Source organism: Bombina bombina, chromosome 2 (genome assembly GCF_027579735.1).
Source record: "Bombina bombina isolate aBomBom1 chromosome 2, aBomBom1.pri, whole genome shotgun sequence".
Taxonomy (NCBI): Eukaryota; Metazoa; Chordata; class Amphibia; order Anura; family Bombinatoridae; genus Bombina; species Bombina bombina.
Window position 1 is genome coordinate 566,041,778 of NC_069500.1, and position 14,811 is coordinate 566,056,588.

A 14,811-nucleotide genomic window follows, 5' to 3' on the forward strand; every position below is an offset into this window, starting at 1 on the left:
GGTTAATAAGTGTAAGGTTAGGGGTGTTTAGACTCGGGGTTCATGTTAGGGTGTTAGGTGCAGACTTAGAAAGTGTTTCCCCATAGGAAACAATCGGGCTGCGTTGGGACCTTAACGCTGTTTTTTTGCAGCCCAAACTTCCCCATTGTTTCCTATGGGGGAATAGTGCACAAGCACGTTTCTCCAGCTAGCCGCTACCGTAAGCAACGCTGGTATTGAGAGTTGAAGTGGCGGTAAATATGCCTTTACGCTCCCTTTTTGGAGCCTAACGCAGCCCTTCAGAGAACTCTCAATACCAGCGTTGTTTAAAAGGTGCGGGGGAAAAAAAAGGAGCGTTAGCTACGCGGGTTTACCGACAAAACTCTAAATCTTACTTTTTTTTTTTTTTTTTACAGACCCCCAAGACTTACACTGTTGGAAAGGTTAGGTGATTACCTTTCCAACAGTGGGTATTGGGGGTCTGTAGCTGCTTAGATGCCTGAGATACTGGCTTTTAAGCAGCATGTCCCCTCCTCCTATACTTAACATTGTTAAGTATAAATAAAGTTGCGCGGTGACGTCATCACGTTATTGCGCGTGACGTCACCACGCATCACGTGAAGCCCTGGCGATGCCTGTCACTCTACAGGCACGATCGACGGGGTAGGAGTAGTTAGGAGCCCCCAGATCTCCCTCAAGGTGGGAGAGTGCTAGTGATGGCTCTGAGCCGTCATTAGCACCAGAGTGAGAAACTCTGTGACGGCTCAGAGCCGTCATTAGCACTCAAAGGGTTAAATTATATTTAAGTTACGGGGTGTTAGGGTTAGGGTTAGACTTAGGTTTAGAGGTTCATAACTTTAATATAGTGGCGGTGACGTTGGGGGCGGCAGATTAGGGGTTAATAAATGTAGGTAGGTGGCGGCGATGTTAGGGACGGCAGATTAGGGGTTAATAATATTTAACTAATGTTTGCGAGGCGGGAGTGTGGCGGTTTATGGGGTTAATATGTTTATTATAGTGGCGGCGACGTTGGGGGCGGCAGATTAGGGGTTAAAAAGTGTAGGCAGGTTGCGGCGACATTGGGGTCGGCAGATTAGGGGTTAATAAATATAATGTAGGTGTCAGAGATGTTGGTGGCAGCAGATTAGGGGTTCATAAGTATAATGTAGGTAGCGGCGGTGTCCAGAGCAGCAGATTGGGGGTTAAAAATATATGCAGGTGTCAGCGATGTCGGGGGTGGCAGATTAGGGTTAATAAGTGTAAGATTAGGGGTGTTTAGACTCTGGGTTCATGTTAGGGTGTTAGGTGTAGACATAAATTTTATTTCCCCATAGGAATCATAGGGGCTGCGTTACTGAGTTTTATGTTGCTTTTTTTGCAGGTGTTAGACTTTTTTTCAGCCGGCTCTCCCTGTTGATCCCTAAGGGGAAATCGTGCACGAGCACGTGCGACCAGCTCACCGCTGACTTAAGCACCTTTGGTATTTGAGTGCGGTAATGAGCAAAATTTTGCTCAACGCTCACTTCTTATCTTTTAACGACGGGTTTAGATAAACTCGTAATACCAGTAGGGAAGTGAGCGGTGAGGGAAAACTGCTCAATAGCACAGGATAGCCTCTAACGCAAAACTCATAATCTGGGCCTATGTTTCTATTTTTGCTCTACAAGCAATTTGTGTAAACGATCTTTAGAAACATTTTAAATGTTCTAAAAAAATGGATTTAGTTAGCCTTTTGTTTAAACCATTTGTATTACTTTTGTATCACAATTCTCTAATATTTACAGCATAAAGCAGTACTTCTTTATTTTAAATCATAAAAACTATTTGTCAGGAGCATCTGGAAAATATATTTGTTGTTCCCTCCTGCTAGAACCGTATTGTGGAAATTGAAGGAAAAATGCGCCGGGCAGCTGCAGAAAGAGGAGCAGTTGAACTGAAAAAAAATCAGTTTGAAGAAAATCTAAAAAAGCAAATGGAGCAACTTGATACTATCAAATCTATGCACGACTCTCAGAAGCAGACATATTACAACGAAAAGGTGAGAGCAACAGCCAAGTGATAATTCACATTTGCTCAGTTTGTGCAGCATTTGAGCGTGTTTTGCTTAGTTTTCTTTTCTAAATCTCCAACTTTATTGAGGGGATAGAAAGGTCAAAATTTTCATATGCATTGGTGCATTTTAATTTGAAATAAAAGCATTTTTGTATTATACTTCCATAAGCAAAAATGGTTCTAGTAGAAGTTAGTAGTGTTTTTCAGCAGTATACGTACATATGCTATGGGGGCCGGACACCAGTATTCAAGCTCAGAGAGCTGATGGGGTGTGTTTTGTGTCTGTGAAGAAATAAACCAATGGTAAAGTTAGTGTTCCTGAGTGATATATGTAATCAGTGTGCATAAATATATACAGTATATGTGTGCCTTTCAATTAAACTTTATTGAGACCTGAAATGGTTAAATCCGTTCCGATGTTAGGATTCCTTACCTTCACCACTACTGGCCCAGTTGGAAAAACACTTTTTTTTTCGAGCAGTGACGTTTTCACCGCTCATCCAATCTTCTTGACAACCATACCGATCGTCGCATTATCACAAAAGGCCTGGCTCTGTGCTAGCTGTATGGTTGACAAGAGGGTTGGATGAGCTGTGAAAATGTCACTGCTAGAACAAAAAGTGTGCTTCCAAGTGGGCGGGTGTTTTGTTGAAATTTGTCACCTCATTGAGATTTGCTACCTCTATGTGTGCATGCGCACAATTATGTAAACGCACTCCAAGTGTTTCAAAAGAATATGTAGAATGCAATTACGTAATTGGAAGCATGCGTCCATAGTTAGGTAGCCAATTTTGACGGTTAAGAAAATGTAGTCCTGTGTTCCTCATTAATGGGGTGACATATACAAGTGCATGCGCAGTAGGTACACATATAGAAATATTTATGCACACTGAGTGATTACATATACAGTATATCGTTAAAGAACACTAACTATACTATCACTTAAATTTGTGTTAAACAAGCCACCACTGACTCTCTGAGAAAGTGTGATGTGTTTAATACTGGTTCACGGGGCATTACATGATATGTGCTTATGTTACTGAAAAACAACAATAAGTTTTACTAGACAAGGTTTTTTATATTGCAAAAATTCTTCTATTTCCATTTGAAATGTACGCATGCACATTTAATTTTTGACCCTTTAATCCCTTTAAGCTAGAGTGAATGTGGCAATTACAGCAAAAAGATTCTAAGATGAAATGCTGCATATGCAATCTGAACTCTAGATATGATTTACATTTGTTACAATAATATAGTTTTTCATGTTATTAAATATAAAACTTATGCACTATTTTCACAGTTACTTTTTACTGTAAGTGGTATAGCAGCTGCAAGAAAGACATTGACTATATAATGTATTGTATTTTGTATTATTAAAGGAACAGTACAGATCTTGAGATTTTAATACTAGTAAAACAACTTTGTATTAAAGGGACAGTCAAGTCCAAAATAAACGTTCATGATTCAAATAGGGCATGTATTTTTAAACAACTTTCCAATTTACTTGTATCACCAATTTTTCTTTGTTCTTTTGGTATTCTTAGTTGAAAGCTAAACCTAGGGAGGTTCATATGCTAATTTCTTAGACCATGAAGGCCGCCTCTAATCTGAAAGCGTTTTGACAGTTTTTCACCACTAGAGGGCGTTAGTTCATATGTTTCATATAGATAACATTGAGCTCATGCACGTGAAGTTACCTAGGAGTAAGCACTGATTGGCTAAAATGCAAGTCTGTCAAAGAACTTATATAAGGGGTCAGTTTGCAGAGGCTTAGATGCAAGGTAGTCACAGAGGTAAAAAGTATATTAATATAACTGTGTTGGTTATGCAAAACTGGGGAATGGGTAATAAAGGGATTATCTATCTTTTTAAACAACAATTCTGGTGTAGACTGTCCCTTTAAATGCTCATTATTTATTTTGCACCCTTTTCATGACATTGTGAGTTTTCCAATTCTCAGAACTGATAATACACACTGCAGATTTATTAAGCCTAACTGGGCTTTCTAGTGCAAAACAATGCAGTTTATACTAACATAATGACTGTGGCTCCTCAACATAAGGCAAGTGGTGGTAGAGATTGGCTACTGAAAAACAATTGCATTGAACAAGATGTTGATGCATTTAAAAGGTGTTTAGAATCACCTAGGCCTAGATTTGGAGTTTGGCGTTAGCCGTGAAAACCAGCGTTAGAGGCTCCTAACGCTGGTTTTAGGCTAACTCCGGTATTTGGAGTCACTCAAAATAGGGTCTAACGCTCACTTTTCAGCCGCGACTTTTCCATACCGCAGATCCCCTTACGTAAATTGCGTATCCTATCTTTTCAATGGGATTTTTCTAACTCCGGTATTTAGAGTCGTGTCTGAAGTAAACGTTAGACATCTAACGACAAAACTCCAGCCGCAGGAAAAAAGTCAGTAGTTAAGAGCTTTCTGGGCTAACGCCGGTTTATAAAGCTCTTAACTACTGTGCTCTAAAGTACACTAACACCCATAAACTACCTATGTACCCCTAAACCGAGGTCCCCCCACATCGCCGCAACTCGATTAAATTTTTTTAACCCCTAATCTGCCGACCGCCACCTACGTTATACTTATGTACCCCTAATCTGCTGCCCCTAACACCGCCGACCCCTGTATTATATTTATTAACCCCTAACCTGCCCCCCACAACGTCTCCTCCACCTACCTACATTTATTAACCCCTAATCTGCCGACCGCAAAGCGCAGCCACCGACGTTATCCTTATGTACCCCTAATCTGCTGCCCCTAACACCGCCGACCCCTATATTATATTTATTAACCCCTAATCTGCCCCCCACAACGTCGCCTCCACCTGCCTACACTTATTAACCCCTAATCTGCCGACCGGACCTCACCGCTATTCTAATAAATGTATTAACCCCTAAAGCTAAGTCTAACCCTAACACTAACACCCCCCTAAGTTAAATATAATTTACATCTAACGAAATTAATTATCTCTTATTAAATAAATTATTCCTATTTAAAGATAAATACTTACCTGTAAAATAAATCCTAATATAGCTACAATATAAATTATAATTATATTATAGCTATTTTAGGATTAATATTTATTTGACAGGCAACTTTGTAATTATTTTAACCAGGTACAATAGCTATTAAATAGTTAATAACTATTTAATAGCTACCTAGTTAAAATAATTACAAAATTACCTGTAAAATAAATCCTAACCTAAGTTACAATTAAACCTAACACTATACTATCATTAAATTAATTAAATAAATAAACTACCTACAATTAACCTAACACTACACTATCAATAAATTAATTAAATACAATTCCTACAAATAAATACAATTAAATAAACTAGCTAAAGTACAAAATATAAAAAAGAACTAAGTTACAAAAAATAAAAAAATATTTACAAACATAAGAAAAATATTACAACAATTTTAAACTAATTACACCTACTCTAAGCCCCCTAATAAAATAACAAAGACCCCCAAAATAAAAAATGCTCTACCCTATACTAAATTACTAAAGTTCAAAGCTCTTTTACCTTACCAGCCCTGAACAGGGCCCTTTGCGGGGCATGCCCCAAAGAATTCAGCTCTTTTGCCTGTAAAAAAAAACATACAATACCCCCCCCCCCCCGACATTACAATCCACCACCCACATACCCCTAATCTAACCCAAACCCCCCTTAAATAAACCTAACACTAAGCCCCTGAAGATCTTCCTACCTTATCTTCACCATACCAGGTTCACCGATCCGTCCTGAAGAGCTCCTCCGATGTCCTGATCCAAGCCCAAGCGGGGGGCTGAAGAGGTCCATGATCCGGCTGAAGTCTTCATCCAAGCGGGAGCTGAAGAGGTCCATGATCCGGATGAAGTCTTCATCCAAGCGGGAGCTGAAGAGGTCCATGATCCGGATGAAGTCTTCATCCAAGCGGGAGCTGAAGAGGTCCATGATCCGGATGAAGTCTTCTATCAACGGCATCTTCAATCTTCTTTCTTCCGGATCCATCTTGCAGACCTCCGACGCGGAACATCCTCTTCTCCCGACGCCTACTAGCCGAATGACGGTTCCTTTAAGGGATGTCATCCAAGATGGCGTCCCTCGAATTCCGATTGGCTGATAGGATTTTATCAGCCAATCGGAATTAAGGTAGGAATATTCTGATTGGCTGATGGAATCAGCCAATCAGAATCAAGTTCAATCCGATTGGCTGATCCAATCAGCCAATCAGATTGAGCTTGCATTCTATTGGCTGATCGGAACAGCCAATAGAATGCGAGCTCAATCTGATTGGCTGATTGGATCAGCCAATCGGATTGAACTTGATTCTGATTGGCTGATTCCATCAGCAAATCAGAATATTCCTACCTTAATTCCAATTGGCTGATAGAATCCTATCAGCCAATCGGAATTCGAGGGACGCCATCTTGGATGACGTCCCTTAAAGGAACCGTCATTCGGCTAGTAGGCGTCGGGAGAAGAGGATGTTCCGCGTCGGAGGTCTGCAAGATGGATCCGGAAGAAAGAAGATTGAAGATGCCGTTGATAGAAGACTTCATCCGGATCATGGACCTCTTCAGCTCCCGCTTGGATGAAGACTTCATCCGGATCATGGACCTCTTCAGCTCCCGCTTGGATGAAGACTTCAGCCGGATCATGGACCTCTTCAGCCCCCCACTTGGGCTTGGATCAGGACATCGGAGGAGCTCTTCAGGATGGATCGGTGAACCTGCTATGGTGAAGATAAGGTAGGAAGATCTTCAGGGGCTTAGTGTTAGGTTTATTTAAGGGGGGTTTGGGTTAGATATGGGGTATGTGGGTGGTGGGTTGTAATGTTGGGGGGGGTATTGTATGTTTTTTTTTACAGGCAAAAGAGCTGAATTCTTTGGGGCATGCCCCGCAAAGGGCCCTGTTCAGGGCTGGTAAGGTAAAAGAGCTTTGAACTTTAGTAATTTAGAATAGGGTAGGGCATTTTTTATTTTGGGGGTCTTTGTTATTTTATTAGGGGGCTTAGAGTAGGTGTAATTAGTTTAAAATTGTTGTAATATTTTTCTTATGTTTGTAAATATTTTTTTATTTTTTGTAACTTAGTTCTTTTTTATTTTTTGTACTTTAGCTAGTTTATTTAATTGTATTTATTTGTAGGAATTGTATTTAATTAATTTATTGATAGTGTAGTGTTAGGTTAATTGTAGGTAATTGTAGGTAGTTTATATAATTAATTTAATGATAGTATAGTGTTAGGTTTAATTGTAACTTAGGTTAGGATTTATTTTACAGGTAATTTTGTAATTATTTTAACTAGGTAGCTATTAAATAGTTATTAACTATTTAATAGCTATTGTACCTGGTTAAAATAATTACAAAGTTGCCTGTCAAATAAATATTAATCCTAAAATAGCTATAATATAATTATAATTTATATTGTAGCTATATTAGGATTTATTTTACAGGTAAGTATTTATCTTTAAATAGGAATAATTTATTTAATAAGAGATAATTAATTTCGTTAGATGTAAATTATATTTAACTTAGGGGGGTGTTAGTGTTAGGGTTAGACTTAGCTTTAGGGGTTAATACATTTATTAGAATAGCGGTGAGCTCCAGTCGGCAGATTAGGGGTTAATAATTGAAGTTAGGTGTCGGCGATGTTAGGGAGGGCAGATTAGGGGTTAATACTATTTATTATAGGGTTAGTGAGGCGGATTAGGGGTTAATAACTTTATTATAGTAGCGCTCAGGTCCGGTCGGCAGATTAGGGGTTAATAAGTGTAGGCAGGTGGAGGCGACGTTGTGGGGGGCAGATTAGGGGTTAATAAATATAATATAGGGGTCGGCGATGTTAGGGCAGCAGATTAGGGGTACATAGGGATAATGTAAGTAGCGGCGGTTTACGGAGCGGCAGATTAGGGGTTAATAATAATATGCAGGGGTCAGCGATAGCGGGGGCGGCAGATTAGGGGTTAATAAGTGTAAGGTTAGGGGTGTTTAGACTCGGGGTACATGTTAGGGTGTTAGGTGCAGACGTAGGAAGTGTTTCCCCATAGGAAACAATGGGGCTGCGTTAGGAGCTGAACGCGGCATTTTTGCAGGTGTTAGGTTTTTTTTTCAGCTCAAACAGCCCCATTGTTTCCTATGGGGGAATCGTGCACGGGCACGTTTTTGAGGCTGGCCGCTTGCGTAAGCAACTCTGGTATCGAGAGTTGAAGCTGCGTTAAATATGCTCTACGCTCCTTTTTTGGAGCCTAACGCAGCCTTTATGTGGACTCTCAATACCAGAGTTATTTTTATGGTGCGGCCAGAAAAAAGCCGGCGTTAGCTACGCGTGTCTTTACCGACAAAACTCCAAATCTAGGCCCTAGTATTTTAATTAATGGCAAGGCAGCAAAAAGTCTTGTAAGGTGTTTAAAGTCCATTTAAGTAATGTTTTGACTTGTATTGTTTTGTATTTTGTTTTCTTTTTTCTAAACCATACACACACTCTAACACATACACTTTCTCACACATACATACACACTTTCACACATAGATACACACACTCTCACACACACACATACAGACTCACACATTTTCACACACATGCACACTTTCACACACATACATACACTCTCACGCATACACTCACGCATACATACTCATACTCTCACACATGCACACACACATACACACTCTCACACATACATACACACTCTCACACATCCATACACATGCTCTCTCACACACATACACACTCTTACACATACATACACACACATGCTCTCTCACACACATACACACTCTCACACATACACACACACTCTCACACATACACACACACACTCATACTCTCACACATATACTCACACACTCTCACACATACATACACACTCTCACACATACATACACATGCTCTCTCACACACATACACATGCTCTCTCACACACATACACACTTTCATACATACATACACATGCTCTCTCACACACATACACACTCTCATACATACACACACATGCTCTCTCACACACATACAAACTCTCACACATACACACACACTCTCACACATACACACACACACTCATACTCTCACACATGCACACACACACACACACTCACACACATACACACTCTCACACACACATACACACTTTCATACATACATACACATGCTCTCTCACACACATACACACTCTCATACATACACACACATGCTCTCTCACACACATACAAACTCTCACACATACACACACACTCACACATACACACACACGCTCATACTCTCACACATGCACACACACACACACACTCACACACATACACACTCTCACACACACATACACACTCTCACACATACATACACATGCTCTCACACACATACACACACACTCTCACACATACACACACACACTCATACTCTCACACACACACACACTCACACACATACACACTCTCACACACACATACACACTCTCACACATACATACACATGCTCTCACACACACATACACACTCTCACAAATACATACACACACATGCTCTCTCACACATACATACACACTCTCACACATACATACACACTCTCACACATACATACACATGCTCTCTCACACACATACACACTCTCACAAATACATACACACACATGCTCTCTCACACGCATACACACTCTCACACATACATACACACACATGCTCTCTCACACGCATACACACTCTGAGGTTTTTGTGCCTACAGGCACCTGAGATGTAAATCCGGCCCTGTCTGCCCTGCTTTATTTTGTGTGTTTTGTTGTTTTTTTAGGGGGTGAATCTTTTTTTATTGAAGAAACACAGATACATCACAGGCATATTAAATGAGAGCATGAGCATAAAAAGTACATTGTCCTGACCACAATACGAAAAAATCAATTGGGAATCAATGAAAGTTACAGCATTTGTAGAAGTTACAGCTAAATGTTTACAAGAATTGGTAACTCACACAAATTATAAAGAGAAATCTGTATCAAGCACAAATCTGGGATCATGAGTAGGTGCTGTTCTTTTGCTAGCATCAAATTTACAGTGATATCCCACTAGTTTAGGAACATCCCAGTTCCTCAACTTCAATTATAATGAACTAAAATCAAAACAACAAAACTAAATATGAACCAAAGAATGAATCGGTGTGGTAAAATAGGTTGTCAAATTTAAACTCAACAAATGTAGAAATCTAGCCAGGGTAGTAATAAACAGATTTAAATCTAGACTACATTTCCCCCTATACCTTTGTCAGGAGGGCAGTTAGGTATTGTCATATTCAGTGTATGCACTTGCAGATAAATAAGCCAGGACTTACAGTCTATGCCACTCCCATGTGTCATAAAGCCCTTTTTAGATTTGGCTCAACAAGTAATGAAAGCAAGGATTGTGCATACCTATTTTCATAAGACAGTCCTATAAAAGTACTAACTATATAAAGGGTGTAAATGCGTGTCATATTTCAGATGATCATGCATGAAAAATAATCTAGGGCAGTGTGTAGGATACTCTGATATAGAAAACGTATGTCAGGATAGTGTGCAGAATTTGTACTGTTTGTTACGGCTCAGGAAGTAATAGATTCTGAGACTAATCATTCACAAAGCTACACTTTAAGGAACAAAAGCTTTGCAATACAAACCACATAGTATTACATTCCGTATACATAATACTAAAAGCAGGAATGTCAGCAACATAAAGAGAAATTACAACAATAAATACTTAAACATGTATGATTGTATAGGGAAAGATAACCAGAGAGATATTTGAATCATATACCAAGAACTGTAGTGAGTAGAATACTGAATGAATATTATATGAAACACTGGCATGTAAACAGCTTGTAGTGTGAATAACAAGACCTCAGTCTTAAAGGGACACTGTACCCAAATTTTTTCTTTCGTGATTCAGATTAAGCATGAAATTTTAAGCAACCTTCTAATTTACTCCTATTATCAAATTTTCTTCATTCTCTTGGTATCTTTATTTGAAATGCATGAATGTAAGTTTAGATGATGGCCCATTTTTGGTGAACAACCTGGATTGTCCTTGCTGATTGGTGGATAAATTCATCTACCAATAAAAAAATGCTGTCCAGAGTACTGAAACCAAAAAAAGCTTAGATGCCTTCTTTTTCAAATAAAGATAGCAAGAGAATGAAGAAACATTGATAATAGGAGCAAATTACAAAGTTGCTTAAAATTGCATGCTCTTTCCGAATTACAAAAGAAAAAAATTTGGATTCAGTGTCCCTTTAACTGCCTCTTACAGCCCATCTTTTGCAAGTACATAGACAGCTGAACCATTATCATAAACATGGAGCAAATATTAGAAAGAAAAAAAAAGAAATCCAGGGCAATCGAACCACATCAAAAAGTAAAAACAAGAATTTATTTCAAACTTATTAAAAGCAGGCGAAAAACAGTGAATCAACATCCGACTCCACACAGGGAGTTTGAGCCATAAGAAGTATGTAGCAAATATTATTGATCTTGGGATGCCATTGTACGATGCTCCACCATAAAGGCCAAAGATACTTTTGGTCTCAGTTCTGGAGTAATAGTGTCTCTTACTGAGCTCTCAGAAACAGTGAGTATGTAACCTGCTGATCAAATGGCGACAGTTCTATGCCCTTTATATATTAGGGCTGTTGTTAAATTAGAAATAGGTATCTTCCAGTTCTCTCTGAAGCAGTGAATAAGGAAATGCCTTGACCAGTGGTCAAACACTTAAAGGGACACACAAGTCAAAATTAAACCTCATGATTCAGATACAGCATGCAATTTTAAACAATTTTCCAATTTACTTCCATTAACAAAATGTGCACAGTCTTTATATTTACACTTTTTGAGTCACCAATTCCTACTGAGCATGTGCAAGAATTCACAGCATATACATATATGCATGTGTGATTGGCTGATGGCTGTTACATGATACAGGGGGAGTGGAAATAGACATACCTTTGCAATTTATTTAACAAAAATCTACTACTCATTTGAAGTTCAGACTAAGTGCTACTGCATTGTCTTCTTATCATTCATTTATTGATTATGCAAATCTACAGTGTTGACTGGTCCTTTAAAGATCAAACGCAGCTGCAGGCTTGCAGAGCTGCAGTTGTTGGGTTGCGCCTAACTTCTCTCTGCATATAGTAGGGAGTTTAGAAGATGCTTGTAGAATGACTGAATTCTCATGCCCTACTGTAGTTGAGTATATATATGTGTGTGTGTGTGTGTAGGGGAATGTGTACTTGTCTTATCAGGAGCAGCATGGGTTTTTCCAGCTTATAGAGCACTGGAGTCAGATGAACTTTTGAACCCGAGATTATACGCTTGATACTCTCTGCAGGTAATGTTGTCATGTTGTCAGACTGTTTGAGGAAATCAATATGAACTATTTACAGTGTGGTAGGCCTAACAACTCCCATAATACTGTTTCTTCTACAAGATACGACGAGTCCACGGATTTCATCCTTACTTGTGGGATATTATCCTCCTACTAACAGGAAGTGGCAAAGAGCACCCCAGCAGAGCTGTATATATAGCTCCTCCCTTCCCCTCCACCCCCAGTCATTCTCTTTGCCTGTGTTATACTAGGAAGACATGGTAAAGTGAGGTGTTAGTTTTAGTTTCTTCAATCAAGAAGTTTTTTATTTTAAATGGTACCGGTGAGTACTATTTTCCTCAGGGGGATATGGAAGAAGATTTCTGCCCTGAGGTTGATGATCTTAGCAGTTGTAACTAAGATCCACGCTGGTTCCCACAAGACTTCTGAAGGTAACCATGAGACATCTTCAGTGTGGAGACCGGTTTCATGCTACACGCATCATTAAGGTATGTGCAGCCTTTTTTTCTGAGGAGACTTGGTGTATCAGAACTGGCTGGCATTATTTCCCTGTATGGGAATGGGGTAAGCAGTAATACTATTTTATAAGAAGGGTAAAACTGCTTCCCCATGCGGTTGTGTTTGGGCCTACTCTGGCATCGACCTTAAGGGGCAGGGCTTATTTTCGCGCGCTAAGATGCACACTTCCTTCAGGCTAGGCAGCAGCAAGCAGTAACTCCAGTGGCTCCTGGACTGTGCAAGCTGGTCTGGAGTGTTGGAAAGTTGTTTCGATGTACCCTGGGGGCAGGTAGGCACCACAGCAGAGCTGTGGCGAGGTGCAGAGGGTATTTTTGACTGTAAATTGACTAGTTGTTGATATAAGTACTTTAGAGCCTTATTTCTGCCCTTACTACTGTGTATAGTAATTTTTGGATAAACCAACGATTTTAAGTTAAATTTAGAGATAATTTAACGTTATTTGAGCATTTTTGAAAAAATTGTTCACTTTTTCTTTTCTTAAAGGCGCAGTGCACGTTTTTTCAAAAGTTTATATTAAGCAATAGATAAGTGTTTAAACGACTTTTGTGGTTATTACTAGTCTGTTCAACATGTCTGACATTGAGGAATCTCATTGTTCTATGTGTTTAGAAGCTATTGTGCAACCCCCTCTAACATTGTGTAACTCTTGCACTGAAAGAGCCTTACATTGTAAAGACCATATATTAGGTCAAGGAAGTGTGCCTAAGGATGATTCTTAGTCTGAAGAGAATCAGGATATGCCATCCAATTCTCCCCAAGTGTCACAACTTTTAACGCCCACACAAGCGACGCCAAGTACTTCTAGTGCGTCTAGTTCTTTTACTCTGCAGGAGATGGCTGCAGTTATGTCAACTACCCTTACTAAGGTATTATCTAAATTACCAGTGTTGCAGGGTAAACGCAGTAGGTCAGGTATTAATGTAAATACTGAATCTTCTGATGCTTTATTAGCTATTTACTGTCTGAGAGCGAAATTTCAGATTCAGGGAATGTTTTACCTCAGACAGATTCGGACGCTATGTCCTTTAAATTTAAGCTTGAACACCTCCGCCTGTTACTTAGGGAGGTTTTAGCGACTCTGGATGATTGTGACCCTATTGTAATTCCACCAGAGAAATTGTGTAAGATGGATAACTATCTAGAAGTACCTACTTACACTGATGTTTTTCCGGTTCCTAGGAGAATTTCGGAAATTATAAGAAAGGAATGGGATAGACCAGGTATACCGTTTTCTCCCCCTCCTAATTTTAAGAAAATGTTTCCCATTTCAGATACCATTCAGGACTCATGGCAAACGGTCCCTAAGGTAGAGGGAGCTATATCTACCCTGGCTAAGCGTACAAATATACCCATTGAGGACAGTTGTGCTTTCAAAGACCCTATGGATAAGAAATTAGAGGGTCTACTAAAGAAATTATTTGTTAATCAGGGGTTTCTTTTACAACCTACGGCTTGCATTGTTCCAGTAACTACTTCAGCAGCTTTTTGGTTTGAGGCTCTAGAAGAGTCTCTTAAGGTTGAGACTCCATTAGATGACATCTTAGATAGAATTAAGGCTCTCAAGTTAGCTAATTCTTTTATTACTGATGCCGCTTTTCAAATTGCTAAATTAGCGGCAAAGAATGCAGGATTTGCTATTCTAGCACGTAGAGCGTTGTGGCTCAAATCTTGGTCTGCTGATGTCTCATCAAAAACTAAGCTTTTAGCTATTCCTTTTAAAGGTAAGACCCTTTTTGGGCCTGAATTGAAGGAAATCATTTCTGACATTACAGGAGGTAAAGGTCATGCCCTACCTCAGGATAAGTCTGTTAAGATGAGGGGTAAACAAAATAATTTTCCCTCCTTTCGGAACTTTAATGGAGGACCCTCAGTTTCCTCTTCTTCTACAAAGCAGGAAGGGAATTTTACCCAATCTAAGTCA

At 39.4% G+C, this 14,811-nt stretch overlaps 1 protein-coding gene across 1 annotated transcript in view; it reads left to right on the forward strand.

Annotated features, from left to right (window-relative positions):
- Positions 1-14,811, forward strand: part of GOLM1 (golgi membrane protein 1) — a 429,996-nt gene that overhangs the window by 145,594 nt on the left and 269,591 nt on the right. Inside the window, exon 3 of the mRNA XM_053702432.1 lies at positions 1,850-2,017. Within this exon, the coding sequence (XP_053558407.1) occupies positions 1,850-2,017 (168 nt within the window). The remainder of the gene's footprint in view (positions 1-1,849; positions 2,018-14,811) is intronic.